Genomic DNA, 25,294 nt, shown 5'->3' with positions numbered 1-25,294 from the left:
CGTCGATGGGAGCTCGGCAAGCCGGGGCGTGGCTGGGCAAAAGAAAGAAGTATACAGGAGGGAAGACAAACGCCGCTCTTATAGTGTACCGATCACGTGGGACGTGTGATTCAGGACAGCCCGCGCGGGGATGAAAACCATCCTCCTCTTTTCCTCCGCCCTTTCTCGCAGACAAAAGGGGGCGCGAATTCGTCCCGGGACGGGATAACGCAGTATATGGAAGAGCAGCTCACATCGGAGCGAGAGAAAAAGAGGGGCTGACAACGGCGCTCCGCTGGGCTGCTGCGGCACCTTGGTCCGCTTCCTTCCTGAAGGGAGAGCGAAGCGTCCCGGTCCCGTGCGCGGGACCGGGCGCCATCGCAGCGCTCCCCATATTCCATCGCGGAGGCGCTTCTCCTGCCTTGCCACGGGGATGCGGAGGAGAGAGCAGCATCATCCACCGTGATTGAAAAGGCTCCGGCGGTGACGACGCTCCTGAGTCAGCCCGACCACGCCGCGCACGCGTGGGCTCTCGCACGTCGACCGGACGAAGTAGGGATGAGAGGAAAGATGAGGAGGGGGATTCTGTCCTTTACCCGAGGCAGTGCTAGCCCATCCCGTCGGCCCGCCAGACTGGGAGGGGTGAAAGTCGCTTTTAATGTTCGCCAGGCCGAAGAAAAGGTCCGGGAGCGATGGCTGAGTATACGGTCTCGGAGCGCACGGGGCCGGTTAGGAACAGGGGGAAGCAAAATAAGAGGTAAGTATAGGAAAGAGGGAGGGAGTGGGACGGGGCGACGTGTAGAGACGCCGCAGCATCTTCCGATTTGTAACGTCGGGACGGTTACGGGATGCGGGGAGAAGTTTTTCGCAACGTAGGGGGACTGAGATCACTTCCCGCCGACCGGGACTCGCTCTCTCTCTTTTCTTTCTGTTCAATTCGTTCCATCCGGCTATGGCGCATGCTGTGAGGGCCCCCTTGTTAGCCATCCATTTGCCACAGGGTTCATGACGTTGTTGAAGTGCGGGACGGAGAGGAACTTGCGAGAACGAGAACGCCGAAGGGAAAGAGAAAGATGAGGTTGGTCGGCGTTCTCTCGCCTAGAAGGTAAAAACGAGGTGACGGCGTCATACAACAGGAGAGGGTCCCGCTTCCCCCATGCTGCTCGTACCCACTTCAGAGGGAGCTCTAATTAATTCTGGCTGCTCGCGTCTCCTCCAAAGAGAGGGGCATAAATCGGTGCTCCGGAGGACACCACGACAAGCGCTGGAAGAAGCGAGAGAAAGGGAGTGGGGCCATATTCTATACGCGAGGTAACGAGCGAACGCGGCGGTGCGAGTCGCCGCGGCGTCACGTCAACGGTGGCGCAGGGTGAGCAACGCGCTCGCGTGCCGTAATAACGGCCCGGAAGTCGCAGTCAACGGAAGCGGAAGCGCCGCATTTTGGGAGACGCACGCTCCGCTTCAAAGAGGGGAAAGGGGGAGGGCTACACCTCTGGAAAAGGGGGGAGGCGGGGTTGATGAGTAGAGACAACCTTATGCGTTGCACGGTGCGGTTCTTGTACGCGTTTAACACTGCGCGTGCCCGTTTTCCTCTCGCAAGACGGAGTCACACAGAAAGCGTGAATCTACGGGGGTGGTCTCTCAGAAAGCCGCGTCCCTTGTACGTAGGCTGCACGTAGCGCTGAGGAGAGGCCGCAGCGACCGGATGAGGAACGCGCGATGTCTCCGCTATGCCTTGCGCGCTGCGGTGCATGAAGCACGTCTGCGCCCGCCTGCACAGCACTCGATGGTTGCCGCTGACGTCCGTCCCCAGCGCCGCGCTCGTTACTTACTACCACGGTCACGCGCGTCCGGTCACGTGACAAAAACGAGGCTATTGTGCGCGCACATCTCGTGCTATCGTCACCTCCATAGGCGGCCATCAATGCTGCCCCTGTGTGCTGCGACCACAGCCACCACTCCCACGCTTTGCCGACGCCGATGCCACACTTTCTGCAGGCAGCCCCTGATTTACTGTATACATCCCCCGTACCCGACAGACAGGCAGCGATGTGGCAGTAGAGAGCGGTCTACTAGTCTGCACGTGTGCGTCAATGGCTGGCCGCACGCGGGGACCCGTTCCACTTGTCATGCTTTACGAGGTGAAGAGCAAGCGGCGACGGCCGCTTTGCCGGAAGCGGAGAGGACCGGTGCGACGGTCGAGTGCTGCCGGTGTTTGGGTTTGGACGGGAGGAATTTGTTGAACGCCACGTCTGGGTTCCTCTATGCAACCTCTCTTTCTTTTAAAGCGAAAGCTGTTATGAGATCATTTCACCGGCCGTTTTTGGCGCCGTAGTTGTCCGCCGCCGCGGCCGCCGCCGCCGGTGTCCGTAACCAGTATCGCTCGAAATAAGAAAAAAAAAACGAAATAAGAAAAAAATTCCAGGATGGAACGAGGTTCGAACCTGGGCCCTCTGCGTGGGAGCCCAGTATTCAACCTCTGAGCCATGCCGGTGCTTGAAACAGCTTTGCATAAAGGTCCTATACAGGCTTCATGTCGGGAAGGAACCACATTAGGATATGCAATATAGCGTGGTAGAAGAGTAAAATAAGCACCAAGCGTCGCACAACGCGAATTCTGTAACCAGGCGTCACACAATGCGAATTGCGCAACGAGTAGGTTGTTGAATGCTTCCAACCCATTACAAAGGAATCTGCCATAATTCTTCATCGTCATCAGGCACAGCATCAACAAAGTGCACATAATGCCTTACATGCGTATAGCAGGTACCAACGCTCTCCGTAGAATGACGAAAAATGGCACAGTACCTGCTGCCCTACTTCTCAAAAATTACAATGATTTATAGCATATTGGGTTCCTCGCAAGTGCACTTGTATTGGTTGCCAAAGAAGCCCATAAGCGCATGATCCATTTCCTCGGGGGTCTCAGTAAAGTTCTTAGCCCCCCCCCCCCCCCCCCCCCCCCGTCTCTCTCCCACGTCAACGTATGTTATACAGCATGACGGGAGAGGGAAATAGCGACCGGGCGTCACCCAATGCAAATTACATAATTGGTGGGCCGTTTAAAGAATCCAACCCATTACAAAGGGCTGAGCCATAATTCTTCATCGTCATCAGTCGTCGCGTCAACAAAGTGCACATAATGCCTTACAGACGTGTAGCTGGTGCCTCGCTTCTCCGCAGAATGACGAATAATGGCTTAGTAGGTGCTTCCCAACTTCACAAAAATTGTGATTTATGGCGTAGTGGGTACCTTTCTAGTGTACTTCTATTGTAGCCCCAAGAGAGCTTAACGGGCTCTAGAAACGCTGCTCTTCCAGCTTTCGCTGTGACTGTGCTGCGGTTTCAGCGCAGGCCTGGCGTTTTTTTTCTTCCCCCATTACATTCACCATAGGCTTATTCACAAGTGCGTTGTTTCTTTTTTTTTTTCGTTTCTTATTGATATAATATCGAGACTGACGTCTGAATTGAGTGTTGAGAGTGGAATGTTAGTCTACAGTATATGAAGTCCCTGCGATTCTTTCGGCCAATGGTGACCAATTACTGGCACGTGACGTGACTTCTGTCTAGTTTTTTCAAACCAGCGTAACAGTTGCTTTTTGCGTATACTTAACGTACTCTCCTTGTAAGAAGAAAAGAAATATGTATATTACACTGAATAATTCGCAGTTTCTTTTTTTTCTTTTTGTCTCCTTCATCAAGACTAATCGTTTAGAACAGCTCGCTCCCGTGGACAAGTGGAAGCAATAACAGAGATGCCTCAGAGAATGCCACTGTAGCGCCCCAGTACCTTGTTGTTGTGCAGCGACGGCTGGAGCGCTGGCAGCCTCTACGGGCTCCGGGTAGATGACGGCCGTGTCACTGCGACACAAGTACTCGCGGATCCTGGCTTCTTCCGCATCGGATGGCGGCTCGCCCGATCTGCGACGTTCCTTTCGTTGATTGCCGTTGTTCCTGTTGTCGTTGGCGATGCCTTCGACATTGTGGTCTCTGCAGTGAAAAAAAAAAAAAGGCGGAACGCCGTCAACACGACTATAAGACGAGCTGGGACTCGCGCGGACTCTTCCCTGTCAGCGTTTACAAATCGCTTCGCTCAATATTCTGACCCCCATAGCCTGCAGTGTACCTCCGGTTGGCACTCCACCGAGGCTCGAGAAAGTGGCTGTCCATCCCAAAAAAAAAAAAATTTGCACAGATGCCCCATCTAATTGTATTTGCTCATCTTCGTGACGCCAAGCACCTTATGCGTATTTCAGGTAGGTGATTTTCCGCACAGACATATGTTCGTGCCGCTGGTTTTTGTTCGAAGAACTTCGACTTCCTGGCCAATTTCAGCAAACATTCCAACATCACTGCTCGGGGAAACGTAATATTTTAAGTAGGGACGACGAACTGCTAATTATTAATGTGCGTAGTACTTCCATTAGCAGCGAAAAAGTACTCATGGTTAGAACGGAAAGCACCTAGCACGATCCTTTTGCACAGACGAATGGCAGGCGCGCCACAGTTTTGGAGGCGGAGATTGTATTTATTCTTAGGCTGAAACCGACTATAGACAGTTGGTCTAGTTGGTTCATGACGATACACAGTTCGCGATGAACGGGAATGACAGTGCACCTTCTAAGTAGTAAGTGCGCTCGAGTCACAACCGGTGACGATTCCGATATGAAAGTCTCGCAATCATGTGCTGTCGGCATCTTCATGGATGCATCAGAATGGATGTATTAAAACTAATCGAACAGGGAATCTTGACGACAGAGTTAACGTTATGGGTCCAGCGCCATTCCTGGTTCTGCGAGCTTTCATCGCTACAAAAATCCATCTCCTCCCGAACTTCTGTCTCGTTCGGAGTGAATGTGTGTGTTATGGAAACATTTATCCCTACAGTATAAAGGTACACAGGCCTATATATGGGCCCGAAATCCACGTGCTTCTTGCTTTTTTCGCCCAATCAGTACTCCTAAGGTCTCTGACTTATCTTGTTCCACCGACCCGCCATTGCTCGTACCAGCTTCGAACTACACGCTTCCAGGGGGTACGTGCTCGCTATTGTATTGTGGATGGGTTAGAGGGCCCCTAAACCACTCGGATTTCAAGGACGGGAGAGTTACGCGCTCGTATTTCGTGTGTCACGGAGAGTAGTTTCTTTCTCGCCATCATTACCTTTCCTACAGGCGCTATATCCTCCTCGCCACTTATTTCTTCATAAAACACGTGGATGTTATCTCCGCTCGCGCAGTCAAAAATCCAAAAAACAAAGTCAAATCAGTTGATGGCGCACGATGTCATGCGAGACGAGGCATAACGGGCGTGCGACTGCATGACAATGCAGAATAGGAGACGACTCACAACTGATATCTATCGTATATGATCCAATGGAGAGCTTATTTCCTCAATACGTCACGTGAACAGACTGTTGACGTCACGAATTGTGCCGAGAAGACGGGAAACGCATAGGCGTGCGCACTGGGGGGCAGGGGGGGCGGCCGCCCCCCCTAATCACCTAAGAGGGGGGCGAAAAATCTGCCCCGTACATTGACCCTTCTAGTCACCTAAGAGGGGGGGGGGCACAAAATCTGCCCCATACATTGACTTAGTAGGGTGGGGGGGGGGGCGCTGCGATGAACCTTTGCCCCCTCCTGATGGTGAACCCTGCGCACGCCTATGGGGAAACGCCATGAGAGAATAACGCGCTCGATTTTTTGCATTCTCAGAGGTTGTTTAGAGGCCCTTTAATAGCTTGGAGGAACTTACCTCCACACGCTGCCGCCTCTTAAAACGACGTCGTGGCGTGCGGTGACGACCAGGTCGCTGGGAGGACTTGGGCTGGCCGGGTGCGGCGAGGTCGAAGGCGGGCTGGGCGGTGTCGGGGCGTCTTCGTCGATCTGCAGTGGAGGCGCGTCGTCGTCTACGTTCGGCGAAGAAGGGGGGGACTCGGGCACCACCGAAGCCTGCACCATGACCGGCCGCAGCAGCTTGACGTGACCGCTCAACGCTCTCGCAGAGGAGGACGAGGAGGAGTCGTGGTTGGCGCTTGCCGAAGACGAAGGAGGCAGTCCCCCGTCCCCCTGAGCAGCTGGCGGCGGGCAATCGGCCGAGGCGGCCGCCGAGGCATCCACCTGATCGGCGTCCTCGGCCATGCCGTCCGGCTCCACTGCGAAACAAAAAGGTGCGCGTGTGCTTAAAGTGACGCCCGACAGAAACACACTGGATAATTTAGTATTGCGTTTCGGGATCTACCAGAACATGTACAACAAACAATTTTACCAGCAAAAACAAGTAACAAGAATAGAAACTTGAGCGAGTTGGTAGGCGTTCATCTTTGGCTGAAGCAGCGCCCACAGGACGAGGACGAAGAAATAGGAGTACAGGACAGGCGCTGACCTGTGCTCCTATTTCTTCGTCCTCGTCGCGTGTGCGCTGCTTCAACCAAAGATGAACAAGTAACAAGATTGACATGTCTACGACTACTTTTTTTTAAAGGTGAAACCATTATATGTCTTATCTGCGAATATGACCTTGAAATGAAGCACGAGCTATGCGTTCACTTCGACCGCGTAGCTAAAAAAAAAGGTAGAAAAGCAAAGCTACGTTCGCGTGATGTAACGTGCCACATAAGGCCACACGGGATGGCGTTAACCTTCGAGTCGTCTTACGCGAATGCATAAGGTACACCGAGTTTTTCTTTTCCTTTCAGACGTAGAATATTTCGATGAAAAAGAAGTCAGCGAGTCAATCGTCATTACAGACCACAGCGACATTTTTACATCGACAAAGATTTACGCAATGTTCAGATCTATACAGATGCTCTGATGGGTTGCGATAGTAACTACAGTTCTTATTACTTCTCAAGAAAAACGTACGTACGAAGCCAGCAGGGTAATGGTAACAAATTCCAATAAAAAAAGTGCTAACCCACACCTCTTCTTTTTTTGTATATATCTTAATATCAAAGCTCTCCCGGACTATTTCCACATATTTCCATCGTCGCCTGTGTCTCCTAACAGCGCAATTCGAGCGCGAACGACGAGGCGTTCAAGCGTTACAGCGAGAAATCGCACCGGTGAAACGAGGTACACGGTCGGCAGTCACAGATTTAATTTCAAGAGCCCGGTGTATGCCGGAGGGAAAGGGAAAAGAAATTATTAACGCGAGAAGACTAAAAAGTAGAGTCAATCGCGTGACAAGCATTGAGAAATAAACGTAAAAAGAACAGAAGGTGCTAACTCAAACCTAGGGTGCGAAAATCAAAGCCGGCGAATTCAAGGCTCAGTGCTTTAATTAAACATATACGAAAGATATACCGCGAGTAGTTTCTTTATGCTGTCAGAGCGATAAAGGCGACAGAAGTACAGAGAAGAGAAGACAGAAGAAGAGAAGAAGTACAGAGGTGTGTTAATATACCGAAGAAGAAGAAGATAAAAAAAATAAAGAGGGAGGCGCGACACTAACTTCAGAAGTGAGGGCGATGTTCTTGAGTCAGCCGGACAAGCGAGAACAAAGGTATCAACTACCTGTCGCGCTTGCATGAGTCACTGAGTTAGAGTTAAAAAACTAAAGGTCACTTAAAAGAAAGAGGGGGATGCGAGTGACGACGACCCCGCTTAAATAAAGCAAGTAGAAGGTGAGTTATCAAACCACGGAGCAGCCTGCTGCGCGAGAGGGACAAACAAGACAGGAATGGAAAAGAAAGAAAGAACTACGGAGGGTACAAAAAAGTTTAGAAGCACAAAGAGAAAGGGCGAATAAGGTAGAGGAGAGAGAGAAAAGAAAGAGACTGAAGAAGATGCAGACACGGCTGCACCGTGCGCACATGTATACGCGAAGCCCCCAAATGATCCATGAAACGGACACAGACGAAGACAATAAGCGAACGCGAATTTCCAAAGCAAATCTTTTTCGAGAAGTCAGCGCTCCCCCTTTTGCGTTTTCACCCCGTCACGTCTTTTTTTTCTTCTTTTTCTGTTCGCACGAACCCTCAATTGTTTCTTATACGCTTTCTTTATTTTTATTCCGCAGAATTTAATTGTGTTCTATTTATTTTTTGAGGGAGATAAATGTCCGGAAGGGCTGCATTCGCCGAAGGTGTACTAGGCACACACTCAAGCAAGCGGCAGCGCGTGCCGTACAGCTTCATTCGAGTTTGAAGCTGCGAGAACGGGCGTCAGCGATGAGGTGAGAGAGAGAGGAAAGATCCAGGGGTGAAGGCAAGCGGAAGAGACGTCTCGAAAGCGAGCGCTGCATCACGTAACAAAGCAAAGCACACAGTACAGAGCGCGCGCGCGCACCGTAATGCCGCTCCCCCGCACGCACAGGAAACACACGCGCGCGAAGTCAGACTAGGAGAGAAACAGTCGGAGGAAGGAGTTAAAGAAACCGTCTTCTCGCAAGAGAGAACACGGAGAGGAGACAAGGAGGTGCGTTTGTACTTTCGGTTTATTTGTTCTCCTCTCCTTCCATTCATGTCCAGCGCGAGCGAACCTCTCTCTCTCCCTCCTCTCTGGCGCCTCCGTATTCTTTTATAAAGAAATCCGGCGCCACTGAGGCGAAGAAGGCGAGGAACTGTAGGGAGTGAACTGCTGCTGCTGCTGCTTGCGCCTTGGCGCTGGCAGCTGTCGCATCGCTCATCCAGCGGAAACAATGAAGAAAGCGAATCTCATCGACTGGCAAAAGACGAGGCGCGGCCGGCAGAACGAACGCTGAGGAACGGGGGACGACTCGAAGCGGAAACGGAGAAGAGGCGGCCCTCGCGCTCCCCTTCATTTCGAGCTGTTCAATAATTCTCTGGCCACTGAGTCGGCGAGAGGAGAAGTCCGTCCGTCCGGCCGCCTTCTTCTTCTTCCTCTTATTCTTCGTCCTACAGACTGCGCTCAAGCTCGTTCGGCTCCACACGCCGCGTCCCAACTGACTGACTATAGCACTCTTCCGGCGCTGGCCTGGCCCGAAGAAGGGACTCGCTTCACTGGTTGCGTCCGAGGCGCGCTCTTCACCACCTCGCGGGCTCGCGTGGCCCGGACAGAAGAAGAAGCACGGCCACCTTCATCGGCCCAGTGCTGTCCTCCACTAGCGCGTGGCTTAAGCGAGGACGGTGGAAGGCAGGATAGACCAAGCGGCCCGTTTCTGGTCGGACGGAGAAGCCTGAGCCGTCGGCGCCAGTTGCTCATACTAAGCTCGTCTTTACCGCCGCACGAGTTTTCACTCACTGGACAGTGGCGAGACCCTTTACAGTGGCGCACAAAAGGATGATATGTCGAGAAGCTGCCTGCCGGGGATTTGCGGAGGAAGGAGCGCTTGCCTGCCATGTTGCTTTACTGTCGTCAGGTTTCTGTCCTCTCAGCTACCGGCCCTGATGCGACAAAGTTTGTAGGCTGTTTCAGTCGGGCTTAGCGGCCCGTCCACTGCCATTTCACTTTATGATTAGACCAGAGGTGCAGTAGCCTTGGAGGGAATCTCTGTCGTATTTACGCATGCCCGTGTGTAACTGTAGGAGAGCGTTCGTCGAACCTTCTGCAAAGATGACATACAATTTTACTTAACAACGTTTTCTTTGCTAGCATACTGCGCAGTGCTAGTAACGTTCCTCCAACATTTTTGTTTTTTTCAGCACACATATGCAATTGCACGCAAAGGGGACCTGCGCGGTTGGCTGAACCTTGGATGAGCCTATATATAGGGTAGAAGGCGCATATGAAAACGCTTACAGATGAGTAAGCCGAATGAACGCTGTAGTGCAGGCGATGAGTCGCATTCATTGCAGTGAAACATTTCGCGGAAAATGCTGAAGGCCGTCAAATGACGTCATGTACAGTTAGGCATACTGCTCCTATAAACAGAAAGGCGCCCACTCAGCTAATTAGCATACGACCACCGCCATTTTCCAGTGCTCTTTCCCAATACACAATATGCGCACACAAAATAATGACGTTAGAAGCTTTAATTTAAACTATATTAGAGATGATTTTCAAAAGTAAAAAGAAAAAAAAACGATAAGTTAGCGCCTTTAAATTTTATCTTTTGTAAGAGGTTAAGTAAATGTTCGAAACCGACGCGTTCTTCACCGTTTATAGGTGAGCGAGGGCGTTGAGCATACAATGCACAACGTCACTCGCGAAAGTCGTCAAGGAGTGCGGCCTCGTTCTCGTCAAGGGGGCCCGGTTGGCCCACTCGCGCAAACTGCAGTCTTTCGAGGCGCGTTCGCACCCGCTGACCTATTGTGCAAGTACAATATATGGACAGCGCCACCTCGCCGAAGCAGCCTCGCTCTACGAGCAGTCCCGTGAATGATCTTCCAAGCGCGCAGAAGGTGACCGCGCGTGGGCCTAACTAACGGTCCGCGCATTCTTGGGACCCGGATCGCCTTCATTCAACCTGACTGGAAATTAAAGGATTCCCCCTCGCTATTCCACTATTGGCCTCGAGGAGTTACGGAGTCGCCCTCTATCGGACGCGCCTCGATTGCGTGCTAGGCAGGATACCGCCGGCGCGCTCCCCATGGGTTTTGCTGTCGGCGCTCTACGAAAACATCTCGCGGAAGCCCTCCAGGGCATTTCTGTAAGTACTTTAGAAATGAACTGTGTTCTTTACTGTCAGAATAATCATTTACGACGAACTGAAAGCACAAGATAGTCTACAGTCGCTGTCTCTTTGCAGAAAACCGAGCACCCGCTTCACGCTCACCGCGTTGGAGACCCCTAAACCTGCTTCTTGCGTGAAAAAGGTAGTCACTCGCTGAGTGCAAACTGTGTGAAATATCTCGTTAGAGTAGACTGCCTGTATAACCAAACGGAGAATAACAGAAAGAAGCCTCAAGCCAGCGATCGCACGGGTTCGCGACGACTGACGGTGCCTCTGCATGTATGAGCGTCTGCGTGTATGTTCGTACTGATGGTTTCGCTTTTGCTACGAGCGCGTTTTGGCACCGCGCTGTGAACTTTAGGCCGCAAAATATGAGAATTTGTGAGTAAACAAACCTACTGTTGCGCGGACGCTATCAGAGTAGTTGAAAAACAATTTCCTTACAACTGCGGTTTCGGTGCGCATGACAACTTTGTGATCTGCCGTCCCGACGATTGAGTGTTTTTTTTCTTCTTTTTCGGTCTAAATTCGGGTACGTTTCAATGTCATTTGACAAGTTGTCTCGCACTGCGTATTGATCGGTCTTCTCAGCGGGCAAATGCCGCTGCTTCTGTTTCTTTATTCAGCGCATTCCTTTCGTTTGGTGCTCACACAAAACGTGAGCAAATTGCGACGCCTTTTTTTAATGCTCCTAATTATCGTTCCGTTTGCATTCCATTGAACTTGCCGCTCTCTGTCATCAACAAATTCATAGACCAAAGCTTCACCACTTCGCGATTGCTGGTGGAAGGAGAACCAGTCTACGAGACCGAGCATGTAGTAGCATGCGACATCTAGGAAAAGAAAGAAAATACAGTAACGTTTGTCGGACTTGTTCTGCAAACGTCGGCTGTGAACTAGGACCCACATGAACTTGAAATAGCGGTGAATAAAATAGAAGGTATTGCAGCAACCAGCAGCCGCAAAACAGGATAGTAATTATTTGGCGTGTACCCCAGCAATTTTGGCAGCAGTGTCGTGTCTAACGCCACACAGGTGGTCCGGGTGGCGTTATCTTTCCCACGTAAATAAATGAGGCTCCAAGAAAATACATGGGGTTGGCCGGTGGGCCGATCATCGGTGGGCCGATCACGGAGGCAATGCAAAATTTATGAAGCAATGCATGCCTCATCAAATGGGAAGGTTGCCCGTCGGCGTCCCGCGTCGGCGGCATCAACACGAGTGATACAAAAAATAATCGCCACGTGATGGTGTCACCGTATGACGTCATCATGACGTCACAGATCGCCAAGATATGCAGCGTCATTATGACGTCACATTATGTGACGTCACATGATGACGTATTCACACGTCATGGTCGCTTTGCATTGCCTCCGTGATCGGTCACGGAGGCCGTGCAATACCGCGTTAGGTGCAGAACCCTTTTGGAGGGGGGCGCGGGAGAATCAGTACAACTACTCACAAGAAGAAGATGGCTTTCGCCTGCTAGTCATCTTTAACTAATGCATAAGGGACCCTGTGCGTTTTTTAATTCAACGTATCTAAACAATGACTTGCGCATCTGCAGCCGATTTTGTGGACGCTGACCACGGGGCCGACGATCAAGAGGTCGCATTGGAGGGTTCTGAGATGGCATCGCACGTGGTAAAAGGTAGCGCTTTTACCATCCTGTGGCAGATAAGCATCATTTGCCGGCGGGAAGCGCGCGCGAGCCATCGTCTCAGTGCGCGCTGTCTGCTACTCACCGAACATCGCAGGCCCGACGCAGTAACAAAAGTCTTCGTCGCGGAAGTGCTTGTTGCACACAAGACTAGTAGCGGATGGCTACTTTCTGGTTCTTAGCTTTACAACCCATGCTTCACGCTGTTTCTTGTCCCGCGGTTACCAGTGCAGACTGACACTGGGCTCCTTTGCGTAAGCGCGACACTGCGGCACCGAGTGGTAGAGCCCCATGTTCATCGCCTTCGGAGGCAGCCACTCTATTACAATGGTTTCAATTGAGTAGAAAATGAGAGAAAACTTCCGAATTTGAACAGGCCGCAGCGCATGTGGGACTTGAAACTCGTTTTCAAAGCACGCGGCAGTGCGCCACAAGCAGCCGACGCGGCCGCTGAGACCACGTGATCCTGCCAAGCACGTCACGCCGACGGTGGCGCCGGCGTTTCCAGTGGTGGGCCTCGAGGCCAATATCCCAACACCGCTCCACGCACACGCGCGCTCGCTCAATGTGCCTCGCGCAGCCTATGGTAAGAAAGCGTGGCGGCGAGCACGTATAATATACCGAGCCCCCGGCCTTTCCAGCTCCCCTCAACCCCCGTTCCTTAGCTATTCCTTCGTCTCGCCTCGTCAGTCGGTATATAGAGCCTTCTGCAGCTTCGTCGGGTCGGCGCGACCACATTCCGGGCTAAGTGGCTTCAGAGACGAGAACCTTTCTCTAAGGCGCGCCAGCCGCGACGCTGCGTAAACGAAGCCGCCTGAAGACGTCTGCCCGCCAGAGCCCTTATTGAAACACGCTTCGGAGCCTGCTTAAGGTTTGCACCGCAGAGCAGAGCCGCCTACGAGCGCGAATCGGACCGGCTGCACCTGAGCTCCAAAGGATTCGCGCGCGACTTTGCCCGGATGCAGGCGTACGCGCTTAGCGAGCCCTCGGAGGGCGAAGTGGCGACAACGTTTGGAAACAGTGTCCGGGACGGGCGTCTTTTCATTGGATTGCAAAATTTTCGACCTTAAACCTATCGTAGAGGCAACTGTAGAGTTACTAACTTGTCGTTGATTAAACACGCGTATTGCAGAAAGTGAAGACACTCTGGCAAAATACTGCATTAAGGTAATTATGCGTGTACGTTTCTGTTACGTGAATATAGCATCTATCCAATATTCGCAAGCCGCACGACCCTGACCGCACAGATGTGTTCATCGTCCCAAAAAGCAAAATATCAGCTCAAAGCAAGTTTATAACAAGCATCAAAAATGGTCTATCAAATCAAGCTAAACATGAATGAATGAACAAATGAATCAACGACCGAATGAATGAATGAATGAATGAATGAATGAATGAATGAATGAATGAATGAATGAATGAATGAATGAATGAATGAAAACTACACCCAGAAAATTCGTGCGACCCAGTGGCTTTTGTAAAGTTTGCTTCGCCTCGCTGTTACCGTGGCCAAGGTGAAGTATGCTTTTCCCAAACAGCTCCTCAAAATGATGAGGGATCAGTTACCTGCGTGGCATAAGACCCTCCTTTCAATAACACCTTGGGGTAGCGAAAAACTAGTCCTACAAGAATTGCGCACTTTAAATGAGTCTGTTAAATATTAGACTAATGTGAAACTAGACAAATACGCTTTTTCGAGCAAGGCAGCGCCGTACATTTGCACCAGCTCAGACATTTTAATATTAGGCCGTGATCTCATGATAATAGATCTTTATGTCTATGCATCATCGAAACTTCCAAAGTGTCAGGGATAGGCAATGTTGCGCTTGTTCATAAATCAACTCATTTACTGTTTCTATTTAAGGTGTAAAATAGTCACGCGTGCTAGGTGTGCATATGTGCGCTGGGGTGTTTACACTCTTAATCAGGTCCTGGTTAAATGGTGGCTATATCCAGGAAACCAGACGAAAAATGTCCGGTTTCCTGGTTATACCTAGCACTTTAAGCGGGACCTGATTAAGAGTGTAGAGTTGGGATAGCGCATCAACAAGAGCTTGATTTGGGCGAGTTGGTTTATGCTGAATATCGTAGATGCAGCGCGACAACAGAAGGAACAACAGCGACAGGATAACGCACGTGTGCTTGGCGAGCAGGCGTTTTACGTTTCGCAACTTTAGTCTACATAAGCTTCTGCATTCTGCGTGCCTTCCAGGAAGATGACGTGTGAATCTTTTTGCTCAAATAAGCTAATAAAGACCTCAACAGTATGCTGAAAAACTTGATGGGCTTGATGCGCGGGGTTCCTGTTCGGCCTTCTAGTGGTTCCTTGGTGATGCCAACAGCAAAGATGGAGTTACAAGCGGATTACAGAGTTTCCTGGTTGCCGGATCGCGATATACTCGCAAATAGGCACATCCTTATCTTAACACCGTCTTTTACTATTGCTTTTCCTCTCTTTTCCCTTGGCAGATAGAATGCCCCAACAAGCCGTAACTCAGGACAACATCTCTGCTTATATGCGAATAAACTTACTTCCCTTACTTCGATGGTAATTTGCTTACCACGATATGTGTAATCGAAAAGACGTAAAGCATTGTGTCACGCAGCACCAGGGGCGTAGCCAAGGGGGGTGGTGGGGGGTTCAAACCTCCCCCCCCCCCGAAATTTCGCAATTTTGCTTGCGTATATATACACGCACACATACAAACGCACACACGAACATACATATAGTATGGTTGAACCCCCCCCCCCCCCCCGAAAAAAAATTTCTGGCTATGCCCCTGCGCAGTACATGACAACTGTCTGATGACAACACCTTTACATACTCGGCGAAACGCGTACAGTACTACCCAGGGACACAGCTTAGGTGAAACATGAAACAGCAGGCACGACGATTACTAAGGCTGTCATCCATCCTTTTATGCAGGCCACCTCTGTATCGCAAGGATAGATAGAACGAAGAAGAAAAAAAAAAGAGGCAGGAAGTTTGAGACGACGCGAGGATTACTTTTCGCGGCGAACTCAAGACGACTAGGGTGCTTAACGGCTTTTGCCGCAAGCAAGCGGTTCGAGATCGAAAAAAGGAAACTAATGTATAAATTAAGAGAGGAAGGTTATGCTGCGCACTTGCAAGGAAGGCCCGAAATTGACGCGCAGAGGAGAAGAGAACAAAAGAACGTGTTGAACTACGGTATAGCCTCCCGCATTACCGGACGGAAGCCGTAGATGAGTGAAGTAAAAAAAAATGCAGGTCGTGATTGTCGGGGCATTAAAAGTGGAGACGACGGCGACGGGCGTAGCGGCGGCAAAGCCAAAGAAACAACAGGATTAGTAAGGTGTTCAACGAGGCGCGCCGAAAGCGGCAAACCTTGTTCTTAAACATTTTCCGCGCCTTCACCGGCATCTAGCTACAGAGCCCCTCCAATTCTCGCTTTCGCTCTGGCCGGCTCCGCTGTACGCACTGATTTTGATTGCTTCTTCCTCTTTCCCACACTTCACATCATAGTAAGGCCTCCACGAGGCCCCGCTCTCAGGACTTCGTTTCGCTTTCCTTAAGCTCGATGTCGTCGTATCCTCAAGACTAGCCCCGTGTATTTTTTTTTCACCCCCGTCATTCCTTAGAGCCGTGTCTAGCCGCTCAGCGCCTCAATTCCTTTCCCGAAATTCTTTCTTTGTCTCTTGTTATCATTTTCTTTCCACGTCTCCCTTGTCTCGGGCGCGGGAAAACGTTTAGTCATGCAAATTCCGCAGCTTGCATTCAACGGTACTGCTAAGAGGGACCACCCTGTTAAAGCAACAGCGTGAGCCGTGAAACATAACGAGAGGAGGCGAAAAATAAAGAAAAACAGACGAGAAACTATAAGAAAGCAAAACTTGTAGGGCGTAGCAAAGTCGATGAGGCAGGCAGAGGAAAAATCCAAATGCAAAAGGCCACAGCGACGCGCATACGTGTTCTTACGTGTGCAGAAGGATTAGCCTTAGACCTGTAACGACCAGGCCTGCGTCGCGAGACATAAGAAATAAAAGCGAGGGGGGGGGGGGGGCGGGAGCCTTACACAGACTGGTGCTGAGATTCAAGAAAAGTTTAGTATCGCGCGGTGGGAACGACGTCCAGAAAGAAATAACAACGATAATAAAATAAACAATGTGCTGTAATTTCTCCTCGCGACGCTGAGTGTGATATTTCACGTCATCGCTACAATTTCTTACGGTGCCATTTCGAGCGAAACGTAACAAAAAAAAAAAGAGAAAGAAAAGCGGGAAATGAATGTTCCGAATGCGAGACCGGTGAGTGCGGGGGTATATGCTTCCTAGAAACAAAAGAAACGGACAACCGTGAAAAGCCGGTGTGTGCGGAATACGCAAGAAGCATTTTTTTTTCTATTTTTCTTCTCACTAGCTCCGGAAAGGAAACAATGGGCATGATAAAGCTAAAGCCTTGGGAAATAAGGCTTAATTGCGGTCAGGCTTTCAGTTGCATAGATGCTGCCGTCTCAAGGTTTTCGTTGAACCATTATGCTTCTAGAATGATTGTTTCTTTGTTGGAAAAGAATTTTAACAGATGCTGTGCTGTTTTCTTTTCGTCTTTTTTTACGGAAGCGAAACGGTGACGACTTCGTCTCTGTAGTATATTTTTTTTGTGCTTAGAATGAAATCATGGTGGTGGTAATGTGAAACGTCATATTCCTGAACATTTTCAGAGCGCGAATGCGATTTAGGTTTAAGAAAAGAAATGCGCGTAACGTACCGATGGTTAAAGTTTTGAAAGTGGAACATCCGTTGCTCATTAGAATCTGTAATTTTTAAGCTCCGTGAATTGCCAGAGGTTAAAGTGCACGAATAACCAAGTTTGTTAACACTCATATCCTTTCTTAAGCTATATAGATATGGAAAAAATGAAGACTATTTATTCCAACTTAGGGGGTCTCCATACCCTCTCCTCTAGACCGCACATTCTATGCAGCTCCAATTTCCAGCGGCATTTTGTCCTGGGCATGTAGTTTGCTGCTGAATTTTGAGCATAACAATTATTTATTTTGTGTATCTCCCACAATGGACGCCTTCGGCTTCCACATCAAATGTGACAGTGAAGGAAAAAAAAAAACAACTATTTCGGCGTTCCGATATAACACGCAATTATCTCAAAAACTGTGCACCCAAATGCGTATCAGCACGTGAAGAGACACGTAACTTAGAGATGACATGAAATATTGCGCTAGAGAAAAGGGCGCGTAATTCGAAGGTTGTGAATTCGAATCCCACCGACGGAAAGGGTTGTTTCTCGTCCATGTTAATTTATTTCAATTTGTGCCATAATTGTCACACTACAGTTAAATACTTTCCCTGGACTAATTGATCTGTTGGATTCATTTGACTGTGTCTGACAAAGAAACGAGCCCCTAAAAAATTCGCCTTCTTTCGTACCACATATTTGACATACAACGGAGAACAAGATGACGAACGACAGAACGGCCACATTACTGCGCAGAGTTGCAATGTGCCAGCTCAGAAGGACATGAATGAAGATTGCGGCTATCTAAGAATTGAACGCTGAGGTGTTCAGATGAGCACAAATCCGTATCGTTCACAGCGAGCGTCCCGCTTCCGGCTATAACAGCAGCCGTGAAGCTCCTAAAGAAAAGAAAAAAGAAACATTCAACGCGAAGGAATGAGCATCCTCCACGGAACGCCGTAACAACACACATCGTAGCCAGGCGCAGAATCGTGGCATATACGACCGGCCTATAAGGACAATTTCCAATGTAAATTGGTTTCCGCCAGGTCCACGGGCACGACATGTTCTTATCTCCCATGCAAGAAAAGATTGGGGCTTATGGTTGCAGGGTTATACCCTGGATGCCAGAATTCTGTATCTGTACACGGCGTTTCTTATGCGTAGTACGCGTCGAGAGAACGACTGTGTGGTCAGAAAGGCAAGGGGAAAAAGGAGAATGGAGGAAGGGGAAACGCGGGGTCGAGATTCAGGGGGGACTAAAGCTCGGATCTGTTCGACAGTGTTGTCCGCGTAAAGAAAGAAGCGAAGGGGGGGTGAGGAGGACAGCCTCTGCTACTGCGAGCTCGGGCTGTCGTGTCGTTCCCGCGCACGGTTCGAAATTGCGCGGAAAGCGCAGGGTAGATAAGACTTTTATTTCTACCAGGAACGGCGATTGGTTGGAGGGGAGAGGGCATTTTGGCTTAGTAGACCGGGTACGTGAGAAAGGAGGGTGGGGGGGAGGACTCACATTGCACAACCGGCATGACTTCGGCTTGGCTTGGCGCGGTGCGCTTGTATGCGCCTCCGGAAAGGTCAATTGAAGGCCGGATCCATTCCGGCTCTCGGGAAACACCCCACACCCAAAACTGAGCCTTGCGCGGGTGCGTTGTCCACCACCCCCGACGGTTGACGGTGGCGTATATCGGCCATAAAAATGCTCGCGTTCGAGATATCTTCCGCAGGCGTAACGCCAGCGGTGTGTCGGTGGCGCGAGGTAGAGGTTCGGGAAGGGTGCCACTGTAAAAGAGAAAGAGAGAAAGTTGCCGCGGGGAGTTTGACGCGATGGAGAGATTTGGGTTTCGAACGGCTGTACCCTACTCTGTCATGCTGCTTCTCACGGGCGTCTGGCACGCGACAGGATTCCACCGGTCGGATTTGTTCCGATATATATATAACGGGAGAGGTATATATGGGTCTGAAGGAGGCCGTCGGGGGAAGGAAGGATCCATTCACTGCCCGTCTGACCCCCGCTTAGAGTCCGCGTTGAGGGCCTCTTTGAAGATCGGTCCATCGGATAAGGTGCCGTCAATATCCTGACACCGGACTCGTGGCAGTGGCGTAGCTGTCGGTCGTAAAACCAATGGCTATACTTCGTATTCGGAGAGCAACAAGCGTATGACAAGGATAGACTGCGGCTTGTACCCGCGATACGGAGGCGGCGATAAGGCGCGCGGGGGGGGGGGGGGGGGGGCAGCGAATGGTGGCGGTGCGCAGAGCGAGGCGTTTTCTCTCCACCTCGTCTCATTAAAGGAGTGCAGGTTTGTGCGAACAATGACCTGGCTTCTGCCAATACGTGGCGTAGTGCGCAAAGCTGCGTCGGCGGTATGTGAAAGAATTAGGGGAAATGATGGAAAGCCGAACTAAACCTAAGCTTTGTGCTTTGCTTATAAAGCAGCGCTTATGTTTTTGTTTCTTTTTCTCTTCATGCTTGGAAGCCGAGGCAAACGTTGTGAAAATGGAATGAAGACTATCAAGCAATATTTGTTGCCTACCGTAGCATCATACACCGGTGCAAGGTGGACATGTAAGGGCTTGATATCAGTTGATGCTTTCTGCCGTACAGTTAACAGCAGTTTACACTTGTCTTTTTTTGCTAGGTGCCCTGAAACTGCCTTGAAAACTATTTATTTCGGTGTTTTCATCCAGACGAAACGTTGAGCACAACATACGGAAGCGCACCCTGCTTCATTTCGCTCGGCACTTGGTCTTGTTTTACTCGTAAATACTTCCAGGGACATTTTGAAAGCTAACGCGCTTTCTTTTTTCTTGCAACGTAGTGCGTTGTATACGAATGTGTAGACAACATATGGACGCAGCATTTTCTGTACACCGCAATGGAGCTAAGGTAGACCTACAAACGAGTCAAGCAAACTCCAATACATTTTCCTAACATTGACACGGAGTTACTGTTATTTGCGGCTTGCCAGAGATACTCGGGAATTCGCCCGCAACCTTTCAGAGACGTGTGTATACCAACACGTTTCGTTTTCCCGTATTGGTTCCGAGAATTTGAAGTGCAAGCGACGTGCATTGTGACCCTCGAAGACAACGCCGAAAGTTAGCGCTTATTTTCACTTTCCCCCTTGTTTTCAGACACAGCGACGTCGACGACCACGGCTGAAAATACGTTCGTTTCCCAACCCTGCCTGGGATGACGGGAAAGTGTCACTTCCTCCAGCAGGCGTCGGTAAGGCAGTTATACAACCGAGGATGGGTTTACGGACGTGGCGACGAGGGTGCAGCCGATGCATCGTATACTACGTAGCAACCGCCTGCATAGGCTGATGTTTACACCGGCGTACGCACTACCGCAAAAACAGAAATTCCCGACAAGACAAAAGGGGAGCACTGCAAGAGACGAGCTATACATACTGGGCTCCAGGGCGGGTACGGACGGGGTGCCTCGGGGACGCTATTTGTTACGTCGCCCTTATACGACGAGTGCCTGGTACACGGTGGTGGAAGAAGATGCGCGAACTCGGCACAGGAGAGGACGGGGATAAAAAAAAAGGAGAGGGTGTAGGGATACGGGGAGCCCCATCCTGGAAGATTGCCCCAAAACATCGCACGAGAATCACGCTTACGCGGGGGTGGGTCGTGTGGATAGACGCACCGTTGATGCCGCCGCGGACGAGGAACGGTCTCATTGGCGGCCGTTGCTGTGCCTGCTCGCCCTGCGCAACGGTGGTTGCGGGAACTCAGCAGCGAAGCGAGACCCCGCCCGGTACCGCTTGCGTTGCCTCTTGCCGCCGTGGCTCTAACTCGATTACCTCGGCGGGCCAGCGCGCGATGATGGATTCCCGACTCCGGTCCCGAGGACTTCACCGCGCCGTTGTCTGCGTGATAGATCGACGCTATCGACGCTTTGATTCATGGCCGCCGCCCGGCTACGCGCAGATGAATTACGCGTGCCGGCGTTGACAACCACGCGGACGCTGCTGCTGCTACAGTCGAAGACACCATCTTTACTCTCCCCTCCCCTTCTCATCCAAGCATTCTTTAGTGTGTGCATGCGTGATCTCGTTTCTTTGTTTACTGTAGCGCCTGACTTCTAGGAAAGAAGCGCTTTTCCGTGGTTGCGGCTCATAGCCGGCGGTGGGCACCCAGACAACGGAGCTCCGTTGTTTTGTCACGCGGCGAGACTTCGACACCATCGTCGTGGTCTCCTTTTTATTCCCTATTTTATTATTAGGCCTTGGTGCACTGATGTCGCTATTTGGCTTGACGACGCTGTTGTAACTTAGAGACTGACATTCGCCCGCAATCATCGAAAGGCAAACTGAGTTCAAAAGCAGTTCAAAGGTGCGGGCAAGGGCAGTGATCCTTCCATAAACACTACGCGCTATTTTTTTCTGATATCACTATTATTCGCGTTCTCATCACGGTCTCTATATGACACATGTAACAATTATCCAACAGCCTTTGTTAGGTTCCGTTGGAGCGTGTGGACTACGTACTCGGTGAGGCTCTCGCGTTTGTCGTGAAGTTTTGTAAACACGATGCCATCCATGACCGTTCTGCTTTCAGCATGTTGTAAACAAGCGAGGGGCGCGTTAAATACGCATTACTATTCAGCTGACGATCAGAACAGTGCAGTTTCACACAACCTGCTTGCTCAAACAAGTCATAAGGTATCTCGAGCTATCGAAATTTTCATTGTCAAGTTGTACCGAGCCGTCCGAGAGCATGCGTCCTATACGCTGCAGGTTCAGTATACGTGAGTGCTTAACGCGTACACACGTATGTGAAATTGGCGTGCACTCGAGAGTGGGCTGCGTTAGAAAACGAGGGGCGGATCTGTCCTCAAAGCACGTGAAAGACGCCAGGAATAATGCCACCGGAGCACGTGACGGAGGTACACGTACAATATCGCGGCCACTCAACCATCTCGACCGCGGCCGGCACTGCAGTTACAGCCGCGCCGGCATAGGTCAAAAACTATAATGGCTCGCTCGTTGCGCCCACGGGCAAGCGCTCTCAAAACCAGCGGCGTTCCACGTACCCCGTGCGTTATGGATTCGCCGTCCACGTATGCGAATGATTTGGAGCAAACGGGGCCGAAACTACTTCAAAACTCGGCCGCCGCCGCCGCCGCTTCGGTTTTTCAAAAGTAATGGAAAGGGAACGAGCCTGCAGCAGAGATCGTTGCTCGCGTGGAGACCCTTCTATGAAGAGTAATCTATGCGCGGTCTGGCGCTGACGTTGATTGTTTTCGCAGCCAGCAGCCGCACAGGGGCTCGAAGTCAGCACGGCGGCGGCCAGGCGCACGCGCGCACAAACCGTGCGAGCGAGACCCATTAAGAGGACCACTGGCTGCCTCTACTGCCGTCACAACTGCAGCGTTCCACCTCCTCTCTCTTTTAAACGCCCGTTCTCTCGTCGCCTATGCACCGATCGCTCCCTTCCCTTAGAAAATCCCTCTCCTTCCAGCACCATCTTTTTGTGCAACTAGAAGAGACCCGTTTCCTTGCGCAAGACGTAGGACTGTACCGATGGTTCCAGCTCTGCATCAATGCGCACGCATCGGGAATTGTTGTGCGCGACGCCGCCGTAATAATTTAACCTATCTGTCGTTATGCTTCCCATTGTTATAGCCATGCGGCTATAACATTGCCTTGAGGGCGCACTTTGCTTTGCTTTACGCCTTAAGCGAGAGAGAGAGAGTGAGTGAGAGAGAGGTAAAAAGGCAAATAATGGCAAATACGTTAATCACGTGGCACCTGGTTAACCGTTAGAGAGCTATCTATACACACATTATCATCCACCATTCTTTTTTTTTTTTTTACTCTCCATCTCTGTCATACTGTCGTATGTTAACAAACGCTGAGGAACATCTGCAAGGCATATCGGATGCTGTTAAAGTCTATGAAATCTGCGAGCTTGCGCAGAAACCTTAAGGTGGCTTCGCCACACGTCTTTCGTTTGCGTGTCTTTCTTGACCTCTTCAAACGTCTCATTGCGGTAGAAGCGTAATGTATAGCAGTAAATCTCTACTGGTACTTATCTGATGACCTTCTAAAGCTGCAGTCGTCCCTTTTCTACTCAATGTCCACCTCTTAAACTATTCCGAAATCAAAGCCGCTCGGGAATCTGATGCACGTGCGCCACGGCATTACGTTCTAAAATAGAGAGTTCCATGTGAAACCTTCCCCACAATTCCTTTTCACCGCGAGTGGTGCGTGCGGGTGGGATCGAAATCGCGGAGCGTATGCAGTGACAAATGTCGGCACTCGGAGCAAGGAAAGACGGTGCCCGGAGCTGGTGGTCTTAATTGCCGGCCCTCCAGGCCCGTCCTCTTAAGGTGGCCCAGCGGTTCCCGCCCGGGGCGCTCGCCCTTTTGTGTGCCGGACGGTGGGTGCCCCATCAGCGATGAAGGGAGCAAGGCGAACAATGGCGCACCGACGTCCGTAGGGTTACCGATTTGTCTCATGCGCCTTGAGGAGAAAGTATTTCTGCCCGCAGTGTGACTCCGGGGAGATTTCTTTGACCGGCCCGGGGAGCCAAGCGAGAACGAGCGATCGTTAGCTTCCAGCTGGAGAATATCACCGCCACCGGGCCAAGTTGCGCCTTTGAATGCGCGGCGATTTATTATTTCCCCGGTTTTCCCCCAATTTTCCAGTTCACAAGGCTGGTCTCACCAGTCACTTCTTCTGTCTCTGTTTTTGAAATTTATGGGCCGAGAGCTGATGTACTTAAAGCTTTCCTTAAGGTTTCTGAGTTGGCAAACCAACAGGGCGTGACCAGTTTTAACCTCCCTGCTCTTCTATCCTTTTCTCTCTAACTCCCTTTCTCCACCTGTCTCACTAGGGTATATTTAGAGCGCCCACTCTGTAAGAGAACAGGCAAACAAAACTTGAAAGCGACAAAGTACGAGAAAGGCTTTGTGTAGAATCATGAGAATGCTGGTCTGTAACATATATACTACTCACGAAGATGGCGTCACGAATCTAGCCGTGCTTAACGGTCTGCGCTCATTCAAAGAATAGTGCAGCCACCAGCATACGCACGTAACCTTCCTATATATGTACATAACCTCATTACGCGAGTCTGAACCACGCGCAACAAGCACCACGCGCATCCCGCAGTTGCGGTGGTTTCACTGGGACCATTATGGAGCATTATATATCTAAAGCTGCATTAAATGTGCGACGCGCATAACGCGCAAGCCAAAGCGATAGCGTAAGAAAGAACAAGAGGAATCATGCACGTAACAATGGTCACGCCTTCTCGTACTTTGTGTTCGCTCTCTCCTTACCCTTCTTAATAGTTCCGAAGAAACAAAAATGTCGCGAAACTGCAGTGATGGCATCGTAGAGACCGGAGAGCTGGCCGACCGGCGAGAAGGAAGTGAGGAGGGCAGAACTGCATGTGTATAGCTCTTCGACTGCAGGCAAATCGCCTGCAGTTCCTAAAATCTCACTGATTCCCCTCAGTCTCCCCTTCCCCACATCCTCGCCACAGTCCTCCTCTCGTCTTGGTGCGCGCATCCACCCGGCAAAGGAGAGAGAGAGGGAGAGAAAGAGAGCAAACGTCACGCAATCCGAGCGTGTAACATCAGCACTGGCGACGCGGCAGCGCGTAAAGTATAAGCGGCTGCGGGGGTCAGTGGCGCTTTTCAAGAAGACAAACGCACGCTAATCGGCACGTCCGGCGCTGATGACGATTCGCACGACTTAGAAAGTTGAGCGGCCTCCGATGCATACCGAGCAGCAGTCCCCTTCTCGCGCCATCTCCTTAAAAGCGCCATTTCAGCGTGCGCAAGCAGAAGGGGGATTCTTCGAGAACAACAGTCAAACAGCGAGCGCGAGTTAAGACAACATTCGGCCGGCACGGATAATTACGGCCGAAGACGGATGAGCCCCCTTCCCGAAGCACCCTTCTTTCCTGATGCTGGGCGCAGCTTGCGCTGCTGTGTTTAGCGTCAGATGACGACGACGACGCTGCCGGACGCAAGCGAAGCGAATAAGGGCGCGCGCTTCATGCACACTGCAAAAGGCGGGGGATTATGGTCGCTGCCGCGTAGCGTGATTCCTTTCTTTAACGGTCACCACGCGGTGGTGGTGGTCGTGGCTATTAGAGAAAGGGTCACAGGGGTGGCAGGCCAGCTCTTGATGACTGCCGCGTTCACGTGGTCTAACTGCTCTTCTAGGACATCCGTTTTCTTCCTCCACGCATGGATCTCCTCGGCCTGAATCCCTGCTACCCTTTCCTTCTTTTTTTTAAACACGAATATCTGGTAGCTGGCCAGACTACTTACGAATACAATTATCAGACGATTGCGAGCAAGTCATGCAAGAGACATGGGT

At 50.8% G+C, this 25,294-nt stretch overlaps 1 protein-coding gene across 3 annotated transcripts in view; it reads right to left on the bottom strand.

Moving 5' to 3' along the window:
- LOC119393311 (zinc finger E-box-binding homeobox 1) overlaps window positions 1-25,294 on the bottom strand; it is a 604,428-nt gene that overhangs the window by 160,036 nt on the left and 419,098 nt on the right. For all 3 annotated transcript variants that reach the window (XM_049416198.1, XM_049416199.1, XM_049416200.1), the window contains exons 2-3: window positions 5,734-6,133; window positions 3,770-3,969 (exon numbers count right to left, since the gene is read on the bottom strand). In XM_049416198.1, the coding sequence (XP_049272155.1) occupies window positions 3,770-3,969; window positions 5,734-6,133 (600 nt within the window). The remainder of the gene's footprint in view (window positions 1-3,769; window positions 3,970-5,733; window positions 6,134-25,294) is intronic.

This window comes from Rhipicephalus sanguineus, chromosome 5, assembly GCF_013339695.2.
Source record: "Rhipicephalus sanguineus isolate Rsan-2018 chromosome 5, BIME_Rsan_1.4, whole genome shotgun sequence".
NCBI lineage: Eukaryota > Metazoa > Arthropoda > Arachnida > Ixodida > Ixodidae > Rhipicephalus > Rhipicephalus sanguineus.
This window is presented reverse-complemented; position numbering and strand designations above follow the sequence as displayed.